This window comes from Seriola aureovittata, chromosome 18 (genome assembly GCF_021018895.1).
Source record: "Seriola aureovittata isolate HTS-2021-v1 ecotype China chromosome 18, ASM2101889v1, whole genome shotgun sequence".
Classification (NCBI taxonomy): Eukaryota; Metazoa; Chordata; class Actinopteri; order Carangiformes; family Carangidae; genus Seriola; species Seriola aureovittata.
The window spans coordinates 23,105,819-23,129,496 of NC_079381.1; the positions used below are offsets into that span (position 1 = coordinate 23,105,819).

General features: G+C 41.4%; 1 protein-coding gene across 3 annotated transcripts; it reads left to right on the forward strand.

The window, feature by feature from the left end:
- The first annotated feature begins 1,439 nt into the window (after nucleotides 1-1,439).
- ogdhb (oxoglutarate dehydrogenase b) lies at nucleotides 1,440-23,565 on the forward strand. 3 transcript variants are annotated; one of them, XR_008830294.1, is made up of 24 exons: nucleotides 1,440-1,532; nucleotides 3,168-3,601; nucleotides 6,093-6,281; nucleotides 7,027-7,120; nucleotides 9,194-9,238; nucleotides 12,957-13,072; nucleotides 13,349-13,503; nucleotides 13,668-13,814; nucleotides 13,909-13,999; nucleotides 14,574-14,753; nucleotides 14,835-14,963; nucleotides 15,639-15,818; nucleotides 16,408-16,560; nucleotides 17,375-17,477; nucleotides 17,752-17,880; nucleotides 17,973-18,123; nucleotides 18,209-18,336; nucleotides 19,211-19,389; nucleotides 19,491-19,562; nucleotides 20,439-20,564; nucleotides 20,662-20,734; nucleotides 20,880-21,043; nucleotides 21,760-22,004; nucleotides 22,039-22,131. XR_008830294.1 is itself a non-coding variant. In XM_056403686.1 (24 exons), exons 2-24 carry the CDS (start codon nucleotides 3,368-3,370, stop codon nucleotides 22,151-22,153), a joined length of 3,108 nt encoding a protein of 1,035 aa, XP_056259661.1. In that variant the 5' UTR covers nucleotides 1,440-1,532; nucleotides 3,168-3,367; the 3' UTR covers nucleotides 22,154-23,565. The 3 variants fall into 3 exon arrangements, 2 of the variants coding, with proteins under 2 accessions (XP_056259661.1, XP_056259662.1); XM_056403686.1 differs by having other exon boundaries at nucleotides 21,760-21,914; nucleotides 22,039-23,565; XM_056403687.1 differs by lacking the exon at nucleotides 9,194-9,238 and having other exon boundaries at nucleotides 21,760-21,914; nucleotides 22,039-23,565.
- Nucleotides 23,566-23,678: the final 113 nt, after the last annotated feature.

Genomic DNA, 23,678 nt, shown 5'->3' on the forward strand with positions numbered 1-23,678 from the left:
CTTTTGTTTGTTTACAAGAAAACTCCACAGGGCGCCTTTAAGAACATTTTGTTTTAAATGCAAGACTTTTACCTATAAGAGTATTTCTACTGTGTGATATTACTACTTGTGTAAAAGTAGAGGCTCCGAGCACCAGCACTCCAACCTCACCGGCATGACAGGTCAAACAGGGGACTATGAATATGAGTGGCCTCCTGGAGAGTATGTTAATGTCTCTCCTCTCTGTCTTCGGTATCATAAAGAGCTCATTAGCATCACCAGTGGATGTGTGTTGCCAAAACACTATAATGACTCAATATAGCCGACATTAACATAAGAAGTAACTGCCAGCAGGATATGGAGATACATCTACATACATGTTAAAGCACCGAGACGTGTTTCTCACAGGTTTTATTTTAAAGGACTTTATTTAATTGAAAATTGTGTATTTTTACAGTGTGATGACTGACAAACCCTCTGTGTGAACAAACCGTATTACTACACCCTCTGATGCATTATTAGGATAACGCTGTGCTGCAGGAAGTAGGACTGTATTGTTGTCAGAATGGTAAGAAAAAGACCAGTAACAAATGAAGGCAGACTGGTTGGTCGGGGTTCGTCCTACAGCAACATAATGAGCCACAACGTTAGAAGAAAAGAACCAGATCTTGGCTTCACGGGATGAATACCAGAGGGAAAGCAGGTTAACTTACAGTTTCTCCCGCTAGAATGGAAATGTAACAGCAAAGAATAAGAAGTAACATTATAAAGATAAAGATTAAAAGATAAAGATGAAATATAAAAATAAATATTTCCTTATATTATATATAAATAAAATTAGAATTATGTAAAGAAATATGTAAGCGTATGTGCCACTACTATTGAAAGGTGATGGTTTAAATATACAATATAAATATAAATGTAACAATATGCAGTTTAAAATTGCATTTCTCTGAAAAATTGCACTTGGTATTGCACAAAGAATAGAGGTATTGAACTATTGTGCTTGTTTTTACTGTAATGTCAGAATATTACAGTTAGTATAATTTATTATTATTACTTATTCATTGTTAATACACCAGTTATAGATACTCATAGGAGAGGTGTTGTTAAATACATTAATTAACACTTTTAAATGTAATTTTCTTTGATTAAAACAACATTACAGTGTGTTTAAACTGTATAAACTGCTCGTGCAATGCTAAATATGAGAAAGGCGGGAAAATTAAAGCGCTACCTTTAATGTTTTACTGCTTTCTTTCGCCACTTTCACTGTTTCCTGACGCAACCCTGAGAGTTTGTGTGGTGACGTCACCTGCCGTCGTGACGCAGATCAGCACCAGAAGTGATTAGACAGTGCCCGAGGAGCGCGCGACACCCGCCCCCCCCGCCCCCTCTCCCCCCGCCCTCTTCCTCCCCCCCTCCCGGCAGTTTACTCTCACACACCGCTCAGAGCAGCAGGACGGGGCAGCGCTGAGTTAGCTCCTCATTTACCGGCACACAGGAGGCTGCGGAGGTCGGTCGGGACCGGTGACAATTCTACGGTTAAAAAGGTAAGAGAAACGGTAAAAAAAAAAAAAATTAGAAAAAATTAACGTTTGTCAAAGTTTTAGCGAAGCGGGAAACTGAGGAGAGGAAGACATTTTACCGTAATGTCTTTCACGGTACTGTCATTTTAAATAACCGTTAGCAGTTGAGCGTTTAAACGTACGTGTGTTAACGTGTAAAACATCAAATCTAACGGTTAAAACTTGGTGTGAAGTTAAAATTAGGGAGAGGAGACATGTATTAGTGATAGTCAGGGCCAGAGTCAACTCTTAGGGGGTCCTGGGGCAAACATTAGTTGTTGGGTCCCTCCATACCCCCACCAAACATGGCAGTTTGATTATTCCTCCAGTCTTCCAGTTCTCTACAGTTTAATAATCATTTGATTAATTCACTAGTCAATTGATAGAAAATCTATTGGTATTCTTAAAGCAAAAATGCTCAGAAATTCACTGCTACAAGCTTCACTGATGTGAATATTGGTTAGTTCCCCAGTACAATTTAACATTTTGTGTTTTTTAACTGTTGGTAAAACAAAACAAGTAATCTGAATATGTTCACTTGGACTTTTGGGAATAATGAAAGGCATGTTTCACTATTGCCTTGGTAAAGCTTTAAGGCTAGCATTTTATTTTTTACTATCTGTTTAGCTGCAGATTATAAACATAATACGACAAATAAGTCAAAAGGGCCCAAAATGATCATCTTTAAATGTCTTCTATTATATGATGAACTCTCAAAAACCCAAAGATATTCAGTTTACAATTATTTTAAAAAACCAGAAAAGCAAGAAAATGTCACATTTGAGAAACTTGAACCAAAGAATTTTTGGCATTTTCACTTGAAAAATGACTGAAATTTGTAATTGATCATCAAAAAAGTTGCTGATAAATTTTTTGTCAACCAACTAATCGATCAATTGAGTAAATGTTGCAGCTCTGTTGAGGTTAGTCTCCAGGGAATGAATGCAAGTCAATGACATGTCCTCTCAAGTGATGGAAATTACTTGTGTATATGGGGGGCTTGTGCTGTACCTACATTTTATGGTTATGAGAGTGACCCCTTCAAGACACATACCCCCCAGTGGTGGTTTAGCTTTATTTAGGAAGTACAGTACTTACTGTGGTTTATTATCTGCTATGGACATACTGCGAACTCAGATAAAGTTACAGCACTGAGAATGTTCACATAATTTTTCATCATTTAAGGATGAGTCTGTTGCTGTTGAATATTTTGTCTTATTGTCAAAAAATCCAAATGAAAACACCAAAACCAACAATGAATTAATCCTACTTACAGGTATTGTCTTTGTAACCCAAGCCAGTTAATTCCTCTGTGCCACAGCTCTGTTGTTGTCAAGAAACTGTTAAAAATACATTACTGAGCCACACTGTTACACCATGAACACACACACTGTAGTTTATTTTAATTCAATCCCACACACATTGTCCTCCTGCCCTAAATACAGTTTTTAAAGAAGCTTTTGAGGAGAGTGACAGAGATAAGGAAATCAGCATGTAATGAGACATTGTTGGTTTTGGTCAAATCATGGGATTTGTTAACAATAACAAAGATACAGCTTTATCCTCTAAGAGTTTCAGTGGTGAAGTAGAGTGTTTCTGATGGACAACGTTTACATTTAGACTCAGCAGGATCCAGTGGCGACTCGACAGAAGAGCGGGATCAGGATCTGAGGAGAAGCCCACCTCACCGTTTCAGCCAGACCGAAGGAGCAAGAGCAGCTGCTGAGAGGAGCCTGGAGGGACACCTCGTCCGGGACGTTGCTGCTGCATTTTTCTTGTGGGAAGGGAGGGGGGTGAGGAGCTGTGGCTGAACGGCAGCCATGCATCGCTTAAGGACTACAGTTGCGAGGCTTCGGCCTTTGACGGCTGCACAGACGGCCCAGAGCCTATCACAGCCCAGATTGTTGGTGTTTGAAGGGGGCTTAAGGACGTTTCGGCCCGTGAGGTGCTTTAATGCATCTGTGACTGCTGAACCCTTTCTTAATGGCACCAGCACTAACTATGTGGAGGAGATGTATTATGCGTGGCTGGAGAATCCCAGGAATGTGCACAAGGTATTGTACATGTTAGTGTCATGTCTGCGTTATTTATGCTTGAACACACGAATGCAAAACAGGTTCACTGCTATCCCACAATTAACCTGATGTCCAGTCGTCGCCCCCCCCCAGCCTGACAAGATAAAAACAAGTTCTCAATGGTAACAAATACCTGCCCAAAATTTAGTAGGTTAAAGGTAACACAAATAGACACTATCAGTACTGTGTGTGTCTGTGAGTGCAAAAAGTGGCAGCATATGGAATGACAAACACAGTTGCACCAGTTTAACCATTTAAAGATGTTGGACCAAGATGTCCACAGGAGGAAAAGTTCATTTGTAAAAAGTTTCTTGCAGCCATACTAAGAAATAAGAATGTAAAATACCATAAATAAGTATGTCAACAAAACCTCATCAGCGTTCAAGTGGCCAAACTCACTTCTGCCCGTTGAGCCCAGGTCTAAAGTGAAAGCAAGGCCTTGATATGGCAGACTGGGGGTGTTAAAGGGTAGGTTCACCCAAATTACTCCTAGTGATATCTCACTATGCAGATAGTTTTGGATCACTTTGTCCAGGTGGCACTAATAGAAATAGAAAACTACAGCATCCTTTTCCAGACATAGTCACCTTACTGTGATCTGAGAAGACAGTAATTGATTTGTCTGACTCAGTTGCTGAAGTCTTTGGAGTTTATTTTTTGCACTAAACGAGGACTGTGGATTTTCTCCTCCATCCATACCATTTCTTCCAGGAAGTTAATGTGTCCTGTAACTAGTTAGAACTGACAGATGTCTATATCAAAGTGTGGTTTTGCATTTGCAAAAATCAGTGGCACATACATATTTACCCCTAAACAGTAATTTTACCATTTTCCAGCAAGTTTCTTTATTTCTCAATACTGAAAATGTCCATTAATGAACTGTCCTGATGTTGTGTCAGTGACTTTTCTAGTCATTAAGCATAGCAGTAGGAGTCTCACCAAGTGCACTACTGTTATAAAACTGCTAATTATGATATTAAGGCTTTATAGCACAAAGTTTCAACTGTAAGTGTTGTACAGGTTTTCACTCATTATCAGCCACAGTCTGAGTTACCGATACCATTCCAGAAATAACTGTGTCTGAGTAAGAAATGATCGACTTACTTTCAACATCATAATTCAGACCAACATTTGCAAACAGATCTCCCATGTTACTAGACAGGCTGAGTAAAAAGAGGGTTGCCAAGCTTATCTAAAACTTTAAACTTTGTGCTCGGTGAGCCAAGTAGAACAAGCTCAGATTTACAATCAATAAGCTGGTGAACGTCATTAAGTTGATTAACCTGAAACCCGTAAACACAGGCTTTCACTCTGGAGAGATGACATGAAAATGTTCAGTGTTTGAAAGATGGAAGGTTGGGACGTTGTTGTTGATGTCAGACTGAAAACACATTTATGTGAAACCACTTTAAAGATCAGTTTAAAGACCGTTTATTTTCTGTAAGGCTTTAGCAAGTAAAACCCTGTAATGAGTTTCTGTGCTGCCAGGCGTCAATGTCCTTAACACTTACAGTGCCGGTGCAAAAATGTTACGTCACACCTACCTGTAAGCTCATACTGCGATACAGAGGCGGATGTGAAGGAGCTTTATTTAACACTGATCTTAAAAGCCTCTCACAGCAATAAGCCAATTACTCTCCTCTCTGGTTAGAAACCTAGATACAAGGTCAAACACGTGTGCAAGGGTGTCTTTAGCAGCCTGGCTCTATGGATGGTGATGTCGGCCGGACTGAAATATCTCAACAACCACTGGGTGGATTTCTGTAAAACCTGGGACACACATTCATGGTCCCCAGAGGATGACTCCTACCAATTCTGTAGCACCACAGTGCAATTCACATTTTTGTTTTTGAGTTTAATATCTTGACAGCTACCTTAACCTTGGCCCTTAACTCTTCATCTAGTGCCATCATTTAGTTCTAGGCTTCAACTATTATTTTCATTATTGATCAAGCTGCTGATTGTTTTCTCAATTAATTGATTAACCACTTGCATGCCTGTCAGCAAAGGTAATTCAAGCTAAAACAATTAGTTGATTAATCTATTAGTCGATCAACAAGAAATCAATCTGCAGTTATTTTGATAGTTGATTCATCGTCTCAGTAATTTTTCAAGCATAAGTACCAATTTTCTGCCAGTTAATTGACAAAGTGACTAATTGAGAAAATAATTAGCTGATTGATCGGTAATCAAAATAATCGTTTGTTGCAGCCATGATGAGCATTTAGGTCAAATCAGCCCTGTGCCTGTACAGCCTCACAGAGCTGCTAACGTGGCCAAAGTCTCTTATTCTTGTCAGTGTCGCTGCATTTGTTTGTTCATTCCTGTTGTGCACATTTAAGTGAATTAACCTTTGACCTGGTTTGACTCTGGCAGGAGCTGTGAGGACACGCTGAAGAAGTAAAGCATTACACTGAGTAATTGAGTAATTGGTCTTCTCCCTTCTTCTTCTCTCCTCTGTCTCCTGCAGTCATGGGATATATTTTTCCGTAACGCTAATGCAGGGGCTCCGCCTGGCGCGGCCTACCAGAGCCCTCCACCCCTCAGTGGGACCTCTCAGGGACTGACCCGTGTCCAGGCGCTGGTGGGGGCTCAACCTAATGTGGAGAAGTTAGTGGAGGATCATCTAGCAGTGCAATCACTCATACGAGCGTATCAGGTAAACTACAAACACATGTCACATAGATAATGATCGTGTCTATGATCCCATTATTATAGAGTCAGTGATATTGACTGTGCTTCAGGATGAAATCATCCAAATCAGATCACATCAGAGAGACTGGAGTGTGGTCACAGTGGCCCCTGCTATCAGTACAAGATATCCTACAGGTACATGATAAGGAAAAACAAACAGCAAACTGACTGCACGCTGTCCTCTCAGTTTAATGGTGGGAAAATGGATACTACAAACCCCATCAGAGTAAATACTGACTCAGTTTTTAGGCTGCATTTATTAGACAAGACAATGTTACACGCATTGTCAAACTGGAGGTGCACCAGCTGCTGAACTGAAAGTGAGGTATTATGATTAAAGGATTAGGTGATAGGTGCGTTTCTATTATTATATACTGTATATACTGTGATATTGTTTTATTATTCCTGATGCCTTAACATGTAAAATGTAAATATTCCAGTAAAGTACAAAAATCTCAAGACTGTACTCGACTAACTCTCATCAGTTTGTTTAATGAACTCATGGCCTGTTCAATGGACATTGGCAGCCTGCGTTTACAACCTCTGACCCATATCTGTGTCTAGGAGTCTGTCAACAGTGGACACATGTTAGGAAGTCTGACAGGAAGTGGTCAGTGGTTTAGAAAGACAATAATCTGCTGAGATGTGTAGACTGAGACTGACCACTCACATCCACAAACATGAACTGAGGCCTGTTGCCCTGTGTTCAGGTACGAGGGCATCACATAGCGAAGCTGGACCCCCTGGACATCAGCTGTGTAGACTTTGACGACGCCCCGTGTACTGTTGGTTTCCAGAACGTCGGTGAGAAATAAAAACCTGCTCACATGTTCACTAATGTTTTCCTTTCTGTCCCCGTCCTTCCTTCTTCCTGTCCTTCCCTGTTTTTGGATCCATGTTGTTGGTTTGTCCCACTGTCCTTTCCCTTCTCCCTTATTGTTTTTACCAGTTTTTATTTTCTTTGTCCACGTGACACACCCATCAATTCATACATCCTTATCCCCCCACACACACACACACACACACACACACACACACACACACACACACACACCATCGACCTCCTACATCTTTGTTTACTCACACGGGCCCACCCTACCTTTGCTCCACGTTGCATGGACTACAGGTCAGGGGTCACCACGTGGCTCAGCTGGACCCTTTGGGCATCATGGCTGCCGACACCACAGTAAACTGGATGAAACATTTTTAGATATCTAATTATTGTTTGAGGTTTATTTCTGATTTAGTCATTTACATGTTATCTCTTTTTAATAAGACACTTAGATAGTTGAAATGTTATAATTAATGGTTTAATTAATGTTTTTGGAGCAGTAATAATCCCTTAAAAACCCTAAAAATCCCTGGTTGCCTGATTGTGAGGGAATTTGTTTGTTTCTGTAATATATATGTGACGTTTAATGGACTAAACAATTTTTTAAAAAGTAGATTTTCTTTAGATTAAGCCCTTCAGTTTTGGTCAACCTTCAAATCGTTGCTGACAGAGACTCATTTACATCCTTGTTTTGTGTTTCCCTGTCATCTCATGATGTGTTCATGCAGACACAAACAACTGCATGTCTTTTCAGTTATTGTGGCTGGTTTGACCTCTGCTGACCTCTGCCCTGTTGAGAGGCCAACAGGTTATTAAACTAAAGTATATAGAGTATAGATGAAGGTAATTGAGGAGTGGTTTGTTAATGATTAACTGAAATTACTATCTGCATATTTTATTGCTAGTTAGAAACAGCAAGTCAATAGTTAAAGGTGAGGTTTTGACTTTCTAAAAAGCCACAGGGAGGATACACACAACCTATCAACCTGAACGTTGTTTTTATTGACCCTTATTACTTATCTATGAATTATTAATAAACAAGCCATCAGGTGCAACAAATACAAAGTCTCTGTAACATATTCCTTATTAGAAATAGATGCAATTTATTTGTTTTTGTCATTTTATTTGTCTCAGATGTAATTGACCAGTTTATTGTGTCACTGTCAGGGTTTGTATTCGAGCCCTAATAAGACACGTTTGTTGTTGCTTGTGTATCCTGATGTTCTTATCAGCATGTTCCGTACAAGTTATGGTCTCTGCAAAAACCAGATAAGACAGCGCACTTTATGGTTGCTAGTTTCAGAGCTGTCGTAGCTATAGATAGGTGGAGAGGCTGTGTTAGCATGCTGATGTTAGCATTTCGCTCAAAGCACTGAACTGTCCAAGTAGAGTCTCACATAGCTGCTGGCATAGCTGTAGCCTTACAGTGCTGTTTATTTTATTTATGTCTTAAGTTTATTTTTCATTAACCATTTTATTTGAGCCCTAATAAATCAAGTTCGCTCTTGCACATGTGAATGTTGTTGTTGTCAGCACAGACTGTACAACAAGTGATGGTTGCAGAGGAGATAAGATAACATGCTTTTGGTTTTTATATCCATCAGGTAGAAAATGATCTGTGAATTTAGTTTTGATTACTTACTATTGTCTTACTTTAGATTGACTATTCAGTTGTTTGATTACAACACATGCAGCACAAGGTTTACTCACTAAACAACAACCTGTTGGCTTTGTTGCAATAGTGCAAAGAGGTAAAGCAAACTGGAAAGTGTGTGTGTTTGCTGCAGTGTGTGACGCATGCCTGCAGCAAACTGTCATTGTGCACAATGAAAAGGTTGGGCCTCCGAGTTCAAAAACAGGTGATTGTTATGAGTTGTAATGGGATGTTTCCATAGTTAATAGTGGTATTGTTCCGTTTCACTGAGTTCTGCTTTGTCCTGGTGGCGCTGAGGTTCACAGAGGTCAAACCAGAGGTCAGCCTGAAAGAATATGTGAGAAGCTCTGTAACCTACAGTTTGTGTGTTTGTGTCTCTCCATGCCTCCAGAGTTCTCTCATTATAAAGAACATCTTTGTTATCTGACAGCTGAAGGTAGGACGAGACCCTCAAACCTCGAGCCTCGCTCCCTGCTCTGTCAGTGGGATCTAACCCTTCGCCTACATCCAGCGGCATCCTGCGCATTAATATGGACTGCTTTAAAAGGCTGCTTCCGGTTTGTGGTGTTCATGGTTAAGATCCATTTAAAAATTGTTTCCTGTGGTTTTGTCATGAGCTTATTAACTAAGAGCTGTAGAGCTGGAGTTGTCCCTGGTTTCCTCTGTGTTGGTTGGTTCTCATTTCTTCTTGAGGAGTCATCAGGGCTGACACAGTCCCACTCTCTGATAATACACCATTACAAAAGAGTTAGAATTATTAATGGATTTATTAATTGTTTATATATATATATATATATATATATATATATCATTTAGTAATGCTTTGTAGATCAGTTGCCACAAATAAGAACATTTTTTGGGTTGCCAGATTGTCCTCAAACAGCACAACACTTTTATTTTTCATTCTTTCCACTACCAGTCAAAAGTTTTAGATCCCCTCCATTTTTCTAGTTGTTACTGTATGTTACATAATGAAATGTAAAGTTAAAGCCAATAAACAAATAAATAAGAAAGATTTTTTTTAAATGGAATCTGGGAATTTGAAATCCTAAATTTGATCAAAATTTCGGACTCATCCAGTATCTGAACTCACCTGGGACGTTCTTTCTATAATGGAAATCAAACATTGTTCAGAAAGTTCCTACCAATGTGTTGCACCTTCGGTCCAGTTCAACCCAAACCAGCTCCATGTGGTTCAGGTCTGGAGCCTCCGTCTGGTTCTTTTCTTCTAATGTTGTGGCTCATTATCTTGCTGTAGTGTCACTGGTCTTTTTCTCACCATTCAGACAACAACATATATAACTTCTTCCTTTTGTAAGTCATTAACCTGTAGGAATTGTTTGCATAAACTTTTAAGGCTTCATTTATTTCCATTGCTGCAGGAAAGCTTGAAGTTCAGTAATATCTTCAAAAAGGCCTATCTATGATATTTACATGATTTTTTCCATTTGTGGTGACCTAAACTTTTCTTTAGTTAGTTTACTGCTGACTTTTGTACCATTTCAGGTTAGTCACTGGACTTGAGCTGCTGAAAAGTCGATAAAATCAGAGAAAAATAAATGGGGTGGTCTGAAACTTTTGACTGGTACCTCTCCAGAGTCTGACCACGGAGCGTCTGGAAAAGAGCTACAGGACATCTGAACCAAATCCAGCTTATTAACATTTACAGCTGCAGACTCGATTGATTGACTCAAATCGAGAAACCCGAAACCCTTTATTAATGTCATACTAATATTTATAACTGCATTGTTACTAAAACAGTAGCTTTAAACAGATGCAGGAGAGTCTTAATCAAACCAACAGAATGGAAACGTCTTCACTTAAAAATCCCATAAAAACACGTCACAATTACTGTGTTGTTCTCTCTACATTTGCACTGTTTTAATATTTGTACACAGATCAACAGCTGCTCAAACTCAAAATAACAGTGATTATACCATAAATTCTGCAGTAGTAAATGCTAATAAGCAGTTTAGAAGTCCTGCATGATTAGCCCCAACATAAATAGTTAAATAGTCGATTGGAGAAGTCTAAAGAATTAAAGAGGTAAAAAGATGAGAGAAGTTTGGTGCTGCAGCTCAAAAGGTGTTCTATTAATAGATTATTAGTGATTGACCTATAAAGCATGTACATGATTTATTAGCCATTAACAGAGCCATTAATTACAACCTAAAAACCCTTTATGAATGGTGTGTGTGGTACCTGGAGTTCTTGGTGGCCAGCAGGGCAGTAATGCTTGGAAAAGAGTGTGTGTGTGTGTGTGTGTGTGTGTGTGTGTGTGTGTGTGTGTGTGTGTGTGTGCGTGCTGGCTCCTGCTTTTAACCTTTGCTCAGCAGCCAATGGGGTCACACAGGACTCATCCAGGCTTATCTGTTCCCGCTTCATTAAAATGTTACTGTGATTAGATTGCAGCCAAACACGTCTTTGATCATGACATTGGATGGTTCAGCCTCTTCTCTTTGAACCATCATTGAAAGCAGTTCTGGGTGTTTTTATGTGCAGGGCGGTTCACAGAGGGGAAGGAAAGTCTAAAGATCTCTTATGTAACTGAGAGAGAGCTGACTCTGTGATATTGGATTGAAAAGCCCCTGTCCTCAGCACAGCACCCGGCACTAATTTGCTGACAGAGATGTTCAAACACAACCACAGATACAACCTGCTGCCTCCCTCCTCCTCCTCTGTTCCATATTGTCTTATCTCTGGTGCACTCAGGACATAACCTGCTTTAGATAAACACAAGCTGCCTCATAATGAGCCTGCTCCTCAGAAAACAGTCGCACTGTTTGACAGAATCTAACCCATCAGTCCTGTGTGGTATTTGTTGTTTGCTCTCAGCTGCTTCTCTCTGTGTCTTCTCTAATACTCTGTTCTTCTTTATAAAGGGAAATCTGCTGCTGTTCACAAAGTCCAGTCAGTGTTCGTTAACGTGAACTCACAAAAACTACCACACAAATTTAGATGTGATTTAAAAATGTGTTCTCTTAAATTTAACATTACCTTCCTTTAAAACTGAAGCAATTAATTGCTTAACCGATCTTAAGTTCCAGCTTCTCAGTTGTGAGAATGTCCTGCTTTTCTTCATCATAGGTGATAATGAACTAAAAACCTGCATTTTAGATTTTCAAGTTCAGTAGTTAAGTTAAACTTTTGTCTCATGGCCACAAATGTTACCAGGAATGTTTTATCTCGAAAACAAAGTGGAAAAAAAACCCACCAACATACTTAGCATGAAACGAAGGTTTGTCATTTCCTTGTAATTTCCAAGGAAGTCTCTTGGAGAGGAAAATTTCTTTTTTTTCACGGATTCTATGGAAAACAGAAAGAACCACAACAATTTTTAAAGTGGAAGCAGATATACTGTGTTAAACAGAAGAGGATGGACTGTTCAAAGCACAAACAAATGAATGTGCAAATGTTCAAGGATTGTGTTTAAATTCACATGCTTGTAATTAGTCAGTTATATGTTATGTAATGAAAATACAAACAGTGCACGATAAAGACAAAAGGACAAATGACAAATAACTAATAAAACAGCAGAAAACGGCCACAGGTCTAGGTTCAAACTGCAGGCTGGTGATCGGTGGTGCTTGGTTTCAATTAGTTGATAAAAGAAATGATTTTTCAGATACTTCAGTATTCGATTCATCGTTTCATTTTCCAAACAAAAATGTCAAAGATTTCTCAGATGTGAACATTTTTTAAAACCAAACATTGGGCTCTGAGAAATTGTAATAAGAATTTTTCACAAATGTTTGACATTTATTACCATAAATTATTAATTTATTAATCGAGAAAATAACTATAAATAAATATGTTAAAATAATTGTTGTAGCCCTAATTCCTCTGAGCTTATGAAGCACAGAAGGGCTGTGACAAAATGTTTGGGCTGAGTGTAATCTGTCAGATTAAACATCTGCACCGAGAGTTCAGACTGTGAAGATGAAAATAAACAGGGATCACGAATTCTAGGAAATCTTGAAATCAGTGGTGTTTCCCTCCTTTATCTGTCCTCTTTCTTGGTCATGGTTGTGTCAGTGTCATGGTCTCATCTTTTTCTGTCCTGCTGTCTTTTCCCCCTGTTTCATTCCCCCCCCCCACATTGGCCTGGTTTTACATGTCTGTGCTTATTCCCCATATCACTGTGTTCACTGCAGGTGTTTACGGACTGACTGAATCCGACCTGGACAAGGTGTTCCGCCTTCCCACCACCACTTTCATCGGTGGCAACGAGAGCTCTCTGCCACTCAGAGAGATAATACGCCGACTCGAGGTACAACGTTTAAGATAATTATACTTCATCGTATAGTGAAGCAGCCGGGTGGTGCCGCAGCAAAAAGGAAAATGTTTGATATTTAGATCATAAGACAGGAAGAATGATTTAATTAAACATTTAAGAGCTGATAAGGTGAGATCATGTCTACAAATTATTAAAAATCAAATGTAAAATCTAATCAAATAGATTATGTTCTGTCATAGAACAGATCAATGGAAGTGATTAGACCCACTCAGACCTCCACACACACTGACCCCTCCCTCTCTCTTCCAGATGGCCTACTGTCAGCACATCGGAGTAGAGTTCATGTTCATTAATGACGTGGAGCAGTGCCAGTGGATCAGACAGAAGTTCGAGACCCCGGGAATCATGCAGTTCAGTCTGGAGGAGAAGAGGACTCTGTTGGCCAGAATGATCCGATCCACCAGGTCTGTCTGTCTTCCTTCACATTCCTCAACACACCTCAGCAATTAACTGGAGAAGCACGCAGAGCAGAGCAGCTGGAGGGCAAGGGGGTTTCTATCTGGGTCTGGGAGGGGGTTAGATGTTGTGAGCCACAATGTGAAGCAGCAGCGCCACCCCCTGTTCACAGGTTTGAGGAGTTTCTCCAGAGGAAGTGGTCGTCAGAGAAACGCTTCGGCCTGGAAGGCTGCGAGTCGCTCATCCCGGCCCTCAAGACCATCATCGACAAGTCCAGTCAGAGCGGAGTGGAGAGCGTGATCATGGGGATGCCTCACAGGTACAGAGTTCACACATCACACCTGAAAATGAGACAGCCTGTTCCTGAGCGTTCCCTCCTGATGCACGCCGTCCTTCCTCTTGTGTCTCCTCAGAGGTCGGCTCAATGTGCTGGCTAACGTGATCCGGAAGGAGCTGGATCAGATCTTCTGCCAGTTTGACTCTAAACTCGAAGCTGCAGATGAGGTTTGAACTTTACCTGCAGAGATGAAGTGATTTCTTCTTTCTTGTTATCGGTCGATAAGAATCTTGTTTGTTGAACCTTTAAGAAAAACAAAGTGAAGGAAGTCACTGCACTTAGCTAAGCTTATTTTATCATGTTTAAATGTATGTTTTTATCTGGATTAAACACACAAGATATGTTGAGTTAATTTGTGAACTTTACAGATTTTTTTTAACCTTTAGAAAGACATAAGATAGCTATTTCCCACTTTTCCAGCCTTTATGCTAAGCTAACCTTCAGTTGGCTTTAGCTTCGTAGCACACAGACAAGAGAGTGGTGCTGATCTTCTTATCCAACTCTTGGCTCAGAGAAGAAAGCAAATTAGAATATTTCTGAAATGTTGAACTAGTACTTTAATTTTCTTGTTTTGTCTGAACCAGCAAATGTTTTTATTTGTTGAATGACTTGGCGGACTAATTGATCATCAAAAATTGTTGTCAGTTAATATTCTGTAGAACACCTAATCGATAAACCAACTAATCACTCAGTACTAGTTGGCGCTTCGTAAACGCCTCTTTCTTTGTTCTCTGCTCTCAGGGATCTGGTGATGTGAAATATCATCTGGGGATGTGGCACAAGAGGATGAACCGGGTCAGCGACAGACAGATCACCATGTCACTCGTGGCGAACCCGTCCCACCTTGAGGCAGTGGACCCGGTGGTGCAGGGAAAGACCAAAGCCGAGCAGTTCTACTGTGGGGACACTGAGGGCAAGAGGGTATCTGATTATATATTATATGATTGAGGCATCTGTGGTTGTTTTCCAAACAGGTCTTTAACCTGATGAATGATTTTTCAGGTGATGTCTGTTCTGCTTCACGGCGATGCTGCGTTCGCAGGCCAGGGTATCGTGTACGAGACGTTCCACCTGTCTGACCTTCCCTCCTACACCACCCACGGCACCATACATGTGGTGGTCAACAACCAGGTACGCACTCGGGCTCTGGCTGAGGGTTAGCGTGTTGTAATGTCCATATGTCTTTCAGCAGACACTCACAGTCTGACTGAAGCCCAGCAGGAAGGCAGCTCTGGTTTGAAGCTGTATAGATTCTGGGTCACAGAGTTCGTTCCAGGTTCTGCAGCCTGGTGATCTCAACACTCACTTTGTCGTTAAAGGAAACATCTTTGACTCCACTCCCATCACTGCAGCTACAGCTGTTGCTCTGAAAAGCTGGTTCCAACACAGCTTCCATTTACTCAACTCAATCCTTTTCTTATGATAATATTTTGCTAATTCTAATACACATGTACTGTTTTAAGAAGGTTTGAGTCCAAAGAGTTCACCTAAGTTAAATATACTGAAAATAAAATGAATATATTGAAAATGGCCACAAGAAATGTTATTTTCTTGAAGTTCTGAAAACATGCTGAATCATAAAAACAGCAACATGTTCCCCAGATCCTAATTTCACAAACTTATTGCTTTATTTTGGATTTTATTGAATGCACAGCCTGAAAAGATGATGATTATGGAAGATCCAGAGAGTAACTACAATCCTGTTTGTGAATCCTGCAGGTCTGATGGTGATTTGGAGTAACAGCTGTGAATCTCGTCATCAAGTTATATCAGCAAACATTAAAACACTTCCTCTCCTCCCCACAGATTGGCTTCACCACAGACCCCAGGATGGCTCGGTCGTCTCCGTACCCCACCGACGTAGCTCGGGTCGTTAACGCTCCCATCTTTCACGTCAATGCTGACGACCCAGAGGCGGTGATGTATGTGTGTAACGTCGCGGCCGAGTGGAGGAACACCTTCCATAAAGATGTGGTCGTAGACCTGGTACGTGTGCAGAAAATGAGAACGATCACAGGATTTTTTAAGACACTGACACACAGCAAACACAGCTTCTTTAAATGTGCGTTAAGTGTTTTTTGGCCACTAAGGGGCAGCAGACACAATCTGTAAACACAACATTGACGTATTATCACCTCATGTTGCTGATTTAGTGAATATGTTGGTAAACCGTTCTCTATTGACACATCCAGCAGTATTTCCCTCTCTCTGAGCTCTGTGTTTGGTCTCCACCAGCTCCTGAGGGAAATCTCTGTCTCTTTAGCTGCTAAAGGCTCCACTGTGTTCAGCTGCTGCTCTCTGACTGAGTCTGACTGCAGGTTGCTGCTGGGTTGATGTGGACTGTGAGTTTATTAGAGCTTTTATTCTGAAAACAGCTGCCTTAATGTTGCAGTCTGGAAAACCAAAAGAAAGAGGCTAAAAGAGGCTAAAAGACCTGATCTATGTTTTTAATGATCAATGCAGCAGACATTAATGTGGCAGGTGTCGCCTCCTGGATGAGTTTAAAAGGCCTGACAGGTCCTAGAAGTTGAGTATCAGAAAAACATGCCTGAACTTTTCACCTCTTCACATCCAGGTGTGTTACAGACGAAACGGCCACAATGAGATGGACGAGCCCATGTTCACGCAGCCGCTGATGTACAAGCAGATCAAGAAGCAGAAGGGCGTCCTGAAGAAGTTCGCTGAGAAACTCATCGCTGAGGGAGTCGTCACGACACAAGACTACGAGGTGAAGCAACCGGACACTGAAGATCTGATGTCCCTCAGTTTAGAGTCATTAAGAATCAGCTCACTTACATATAAATGTTAGTTTACTGGTGTTACAGTCGTGAACATTGGGACAGTTTTAAATAGTTAATAAAGTCACATTGAGAGCGTTCTCAGTCTGAAGCTGCTGTTTCTGCACAGACGCAGCATTTTACACTAAAGGAGAAAAGCAGCAATGATTCTATTCTGCAGGATGAAGCAGGAATAACACAGGCTTGATTGTCAGCGAGTAGAAATGTGTTACTGCCAGACGGCTCAGCTCCGTGTCACATGATGGAACATCTCAACAACTTGAACAAAACAGCGAGATAAAAGTCTGACACAATGAAACCTGAGCAAACAAAAACAAAAGTGCTTCTGAGAGAGAGATGAGGACAAGAAGAGTCGATCAGTTTTCAGTCTGTCGATAAGAAGCTCAGAAAAGTACTTTATATGTTTCTGTAAATCTATTTGTAATTGGTGTGAGCAGCTACGCACTTAAGGGAGAGGTTATTTAAAGGTTATATATAATGAGGTTATATATAATAAGGTTATATATAATGAGGTTATATATAATGAATTGCAGCAGGAAGTAGTTAATCCTGTCAACAAGTAGAGTGATGAAAGACACCTTCTCAAGTCAGACAAGCTTTACAGTAATAAGCTCCTATACGCTGTTATGCACACGTTAGCATGCTGATGTTTAGCAGTTAGCTCAGGTTGAGCCTCAGAGCTGCTAACATGGCTGGAGACCCTCGTTCTTATTTAAATGCTCAACTCACGTCCGTCTGTTCCAGGAGGAAGTCGCAAGTTACGACAAAATCTGCGAGGAGGCGTACGCTCGCTCTAAAGACGAGAAGATCCTTCACATCAAACACTGGCTGGACTCACCCTGGCCTGGTATTATTTATTATTATTATTATTATTATTTATTTCTATACTGTTATGAAACTGTTGATAAAATGAAACAAGACTTTCTTATAACAGGGATTCTTCACAATCCACCGAATGATTAATCAAGGATTAATTATGGAAAGAGTCATAAGGTGCAGCCCTAATATCTACTGTGTGTGTGTGTGTGTGTGTGTGTGTGTGTGTGTGTGTGTGTGTGTGTGTGTGTGTGTGTGTGTGTGTGTGTGTGTGTGTGTGTGTGTGTGTGTGTGTGTGTGTGTAGGTTTTTTCACACTGGAGGGTCAGCCTAAAAGCATGAACTGCCCCCCGACTGGCATCAGTGAACAGGAGCTGGTTCACATTGGAAACATCGCTGCCTCTGTCCCGGTGGAGGATTTCACGATACATGGAGGTGACTCTCGCTCTCCTGCTCTGATGAATATTCTCTGAACGCGTCCGCCTCTTTTAAATCCGTTTGTTTCTTCCTGTGTGTTCGTGTTTTAGGTTTGAGTCGGATCCTAAAGGGTCGAGCGAACATGGTGAGTCAGCGAGTGTGTGACTGGGCTCTGGGAGAATACATGGCCTTCGGCTCTTTGCTCAAAGACGGGATCCACGTACGTCTCAGTGGACAGGATGCGGAGAGGGGAACGTTCAGGTACCAACATTAAATACACAGAGAAGAGGCGTTCACATAAATAGCAAATGTCATCCACTACATGCTGATGGTTTCATGTCCACAGCCATCGACACCACGTTCTTCACGACCAGAACGTCGATAAGAGGATCTGCATCCCCATGAACCACGTCTCCCCTGATCAAGCTCCTTACACCGTCTGCAACAGTTCTCTGTCTGAATACGGAGTTCTTGGTGAGCAGCACTCAACAGACAAACACATCAAATACTCAAACGCTGTTTGAACTCTTCCATTACGACGTAACTTGGCCGTCACTGTTGAAATACAGTCTGGACCAAAGTGGTGGAGCCACTAACGCTGTGACATCACCATACCCAGAACCAGTGTCGCTGCAAAGCTGATAAATAATGGAGAGGTGTGGCTTGATGCCATCAGTGTGTTTACTTGCACTTAGGTAATCAGGTTACTCAGAGAAATCAGGTTACGCAGGTAATCAGGAAATGTGTTCACATGTACCGTGTTGACCCGGTCACTGTAAATCCACCGTGGCTCATCGCCTTCAACTGTGGAGAGACAGAAAAGTCTGAAACCATCAAATTCTCAAAGGTTCAGTGATGGAACCTGAAGATTTAAACTTCTACAGCTGCTTTGTGTTTAAGTTTAAGTTTTCGTCTGACTTTGTACGGACTTATTTTAAATACGACGCATCACTCCATGTGATGATCTCTCCTTTCATTCAGCCGCTCTGCTGTTACTTTCCCTCTCTGCAGTCTTTTGTTGTGCACGTTAAAAATTCAGTGACGTGTATACCTGGCAGGGAAATCAGGTTTCTCTAATCCCCTACCTCGGTTTCATAAACCTCCAATAAGAGTTCAGCTTACTGGAGAAACCTGAGTCCAACAGACGAAACAGCCCAAAAAAAAAACAACCAATGTCTGTTTAAAAAAAAAAAGACAAAAACAGCAAACGAATCTCCTCGTGTCGATCTCTGGGATAAATTCATTCACAGTCTTTAAACTGACAGATTTGCTGACATGAAACCTTCATCTGATCCCAGTGTGTGTGTCATGTGACTGGATGTAAGCTCCGTGTTTCCTCTGTGTGCAGGTTTTGAATTAGGCTTCGCCATGGCCAGTCCCAACGCGCTGGTCCTGTGGGAGGCCCAGTTCGGAGACTTTCATAACACGGCTCAGTGTATCATCGACCAGTTCATCAGCTCGGGTCAGGCCAAGTGGGTGAGACAGAACGGCATCGTGCTGCTGCTTCCTCACGGCATGGAGGGGATGGTAAGAACCGAGACACTGATCTGAATGATCTGGTTCGTGATGTGATTCCTCTTTGTGTCGGTTCCTGATTGTTTTTTCTTTTTCATCCCTCGTTATCTCAGGGTCCAGAGCACTCGTCCGCCCGTCCCGAAAGGTTCCTCCAGATGTGCAACGATGACCCAGATGTTTTCCCTGTGAGTTTGTCAGAAACAGTCTGCAGGACGTAAACAAATACATAAACTTTGTTCTGGACAGATACAGCATGAACAGTTTACTCCTGTGTGTCAGAGCAGATTCACACTCACAGATCCAGGTGATTTTACATGATGCAGATCATCCAGCATGTCAACATATTGATTATAGGCTCGATAACTCCTCCTCAGTTTTCAGATCAGTTATGCAGAACAGGACAAAGCTCGACTGATCATGTTTTATATTTGATTCATTTGAGGTAAATGGTTAAATTCTGTTATTTTGTTTATTTTTGCAGCAGCTGAACTTGTTTTAGAAAACGATTTAACTGTCTCGATCAGAGGTTTTCAAGCTGTGAGGGAGGCTGCAGGAGATATTTTGGGTGGGGGGTGTTCATGAGACAAAGATACACAAATACACAACTGAGAGTTAGCTATTGTAGTTTAGCAGCTGATTTCACCCACAAAATAAACTTCCATAATGTATAAATCTGCTTAGAAATCACAGAAGAAAGATGCTCCTTATTACTCCAGATTATTATTATTATTACTGAGGTTCCTCATGTTTTTAAGTTTTCTTCAGTATCACAGTGAACAAGTGACAGCTGTCAGTTCATCCATGTGTGCACTGCAAACAGGAAGTGCTAATAGTGAATTCAGCTACTTTTAAAGGTGCTGGTTTGCAGTAAATAAATATAGGCTAAAAAAGGTTGAAGAAGAAGCCACAGGTACAAAAACTCACAGATTCTACAGCAACATTATACTCCCTCCTCACATCCTCAGCAGCAGGATTACACCAGAAGATATTAATAGAAGTGACTGAGTGTTTGTGTGTAAATGTGATTTGCATTTTCTTAATTTCTTCTTCTTCTTTGTCAGAAACTGTCGGAGGACTTTGCCGTGCGTCAGCTGTACGACTGTAACTGGATCGTCGTCAACTGCTCTAATCCTGCAAACTACTTCCACGTCCTCCGCAGACAGATCCTGCAGCCGTTCAGGAAGCCTGTAAGTGAAGCTCGCAATGAACCGTGACTCATTACACACGAAGACGTGGTTCAGGTCTCTGACCGAGTCCCGTGTGTCTCTGTCTTTGTCTCTCTAGCTGATAGTATTTACTCCCAAGTCGTTGCTGCGCCACCCAGAGGCCAAGTCCAGCTTTGATGACATGCTGCCAGGTGAGTGCGGACACGAAGAAGAGCATGAGACATTAAACACACTGCGGCGTCTCTCTGTTATTTAGAGTGTGTGTGTGTGTGTGTGTGTGTGTGTGTGTGTTGTGTGTGTGTGTGGTGTGTGTGTGTGTGTGTGTGTTTCCTGCAGGGACTCACTTCAGGCGTATAATCCCAGACGAGGGTCCTGCAGCTTCCAGCCCAGAGAAGGTGAAGAGAATCATTTTCTGCTCTGGAAAGATTTACTATGAGCTGATCCGGGAACGCAAGAACAGAGGCATGGACGACGCCGTCGCTGTCATCCGTGTCGAGCAGGTGAAGTATTTCTGTGAAAAGAGGAAATAAAGGATTTAAAGTCGATAACAGACGATAACAACAGTCACTCACATTGATCGGTCAAAGCCTTTTCCATTGAGGGTTGTTTTTACTGTCGCAGCTCCGAGGGAAGACGACTGAGCTTCTTCTCTTAGTGTTAACGCTGTTCAACGTGCTGTTAAATCTGCGTGAACATATTTATGTTCCTGAGAAGATGAACACTTTTAAATTTCAATGAGTTGTTATAGAAAATAAAAAAAATAGACAAAATAAAATCATTTTCTAATAAGTTCTCTCATCTTTCAGCAGGCGTCTTTACACTGTATACAGACTCACGTTGTCCAGATTGTTGTGATGTGATTTCTGTGACGTTTGTTTTTGTTCCTCCTTCCTGGTGAGTGTTACCTGAGGGGAGGAGTCGTCCTCATACAGCTCACATGTGCTTGGCTGTAACTCTGCTGCCTCAAAGCGCCATGCAATAATGAATAAATAGTTTAAGTGGAGGAACGTTCAACTTCTGATTTCTAAACTTCAAAGACTCCACGACCTTTGTCTCGACCTAAACTCATCCCCGCAGCAAGAGGAGAGAGGATGTAGTTTCACTGCAGCTGCACAAAGCGTCTAGAAACGTCACAATCATCAGTTTGTTTGTTTGTTCAAACCGACAGTTTGATTTCGTGACGTTTAAAGTCTGAACACTGATTTCCTCTGCTCAGCTCTCACCGTTCCCCTTCGACCTGGTGAAAGCGGAAACTGATCGTTACCTGAACGCTGATCTAGTCTGGTGTCAGGAGGAGCACAAGAACCAGGGTTACTACGACTACGTCAAGCCCCGCATCCGCACCACCACCAACCGCACCCGGCCCGTCCGGTAAGATCCACTTTACTATGGTGCAGGATGTCAGGAAACTCTGCTGTGAGTGTAATACATGCTCGTGTGTGTGTGTGTGTGTGTGTGTGTGTGTGTGTGTGTGTGTGTGTGTGTGTGTGTGTAGTTATGCAGGTCGTGACCCTGCAGCAGCTCCAGCCACTGGGAACAAACAGACTCACCTGACGGAGCTGCAGCGTTTACTGGACACGGCGTTCGATGTGGAGGCGCTCGCAGTGTAACCAACACATCGGCGCTCTCTCTCTCTCTCTCTCTCTCTCTCCTGCAGCTCTGAGCATCGATGTGTTTCCTCCCTCACACTCTTCACATATCAGACCTGCTGACAAAACGCACAATGACTCACTGACTCTAACACTGTTACTATGACGACCTCATGTTCACAGTGATGGACTCTACTGCGACAGAAATATGAGAAAACCTGCATTGAATGTACGACTTTATACGAAAGTAATTTTTAAGACAAAGAGTTTTTAGCTCTCGTGTTTCATCTGTTTTTATTTGAGTAATTACAAAATCATTTCTGCACAATCCATTCATCTGTTGATCATCTGGTGATCATCTGTTGATCAGCTGGTGATCAGCTGGTGATCAGCTGGTGATCTGAGGCAGAAGATCTCAGAGTGACTAAAATAATGATGAAAGAACAGTTTGACATTTGGTCAGCTTGAGCAGAGTCGAAGAGAAGATCACCTCTCTCATATCAGCCTGTTAGTCCGGCTGCACAATCAATCAAAATCACAATATGGCCGAGTGCAATATCCAAATCATGAAAGGTAAAATGTGTCTCAACATTGTTGTACATTGTTAGTACCGTGAGTGTTGTGGTGCTACAGTGACGCCCCGACCTACAAATCATATTCTCCAGACTGACGGCATCTCTAAAGCTCATTAATTATAATGTTATACCTCATTAGTTTAATCTGCACAAAAACCAAAGAGTAAAAATGACAATTAATAGTTTGACAGGAGGTTTGTCCAAGATGATTTCTTGACGGGGGCTTTGGAGGAGGTCGGCAGATATTTCACACAGAGTCAGGCTAGCTGTTTCCCCCTGTTTCTAGTCTTTATGCTAAGCTAAGCTAACCAGCTTGCTTTACAAGCACGAGTGGTATCAGTCTTCTCACTCCTGTTGAAAGACCTGGAGTAAAGAGGAAAATATATACTGGAGATAATAAGAGCCGAGAAGCTGAAAGATATGAGTTAAATATAAATAATGAAACATAAAATAAGAACAGAGTCGAACTGTGATGAATTTACTGTGAAAAGTTTTGACAGAATTCATGCCGTGACTTTAAAATACCTGCCTGTGTTCATGGGGGGGGGGGGGGGGCTCTGTTGATGACGTCACATGCATTTACATTTCACATGAACTCACCTTTCATTCATTCAGCTTGAATTCTTTGGTTCCTATTTATTTCCTCCTCGCTCGCCGTCCCTCCACATCTGTCAGCGTCTGTTTGTGCCAAATGTAAGATTACTGGAAATTAAAGTTTCATTTTAATAAAAAAGAAAAACCATGCCAGCACAGGTGGTGATTTACAGCATGTAAAGACAGAGTTGAAGGATGTATTTATTTTCATATAGTGATGTATGTTTTATTGTTTTCAACAAATAAAGATTTTACTTGAACTGAGCTGCTGGAGGGTTTTTTCTTCTGTGGTCTCACACTTACAGAAACACGTCAGACTCTTGTTATTAATGCAGCAGAGGAAGGTTTCAACCACTGAAGAGTAACACGTACAGCTG

Coding starts and splice junctions, on each gene's coding strand:
- ogdhb (XM_056403686.1), top strand. CDS start 3,368: ATGCATCGCTTAAGGACTACAGTTGCGAGGCTTCGGCCTTTGACGGCT. Junction 13,504..13,667: donor AGAATGATCCGATCCACCAG/GTCTGTCTGTCT, acceptor CCCTGTTCACAG/GTTTGAGGAGTTTCTCCAGA. Junction 19,563..20,438: donor ATGACCCAGATGTTTTCCCT/GTGAGTTTGTCA, acceptor CTTCTTTGTCAG/AAACTGTCGGAGGACTTTGC.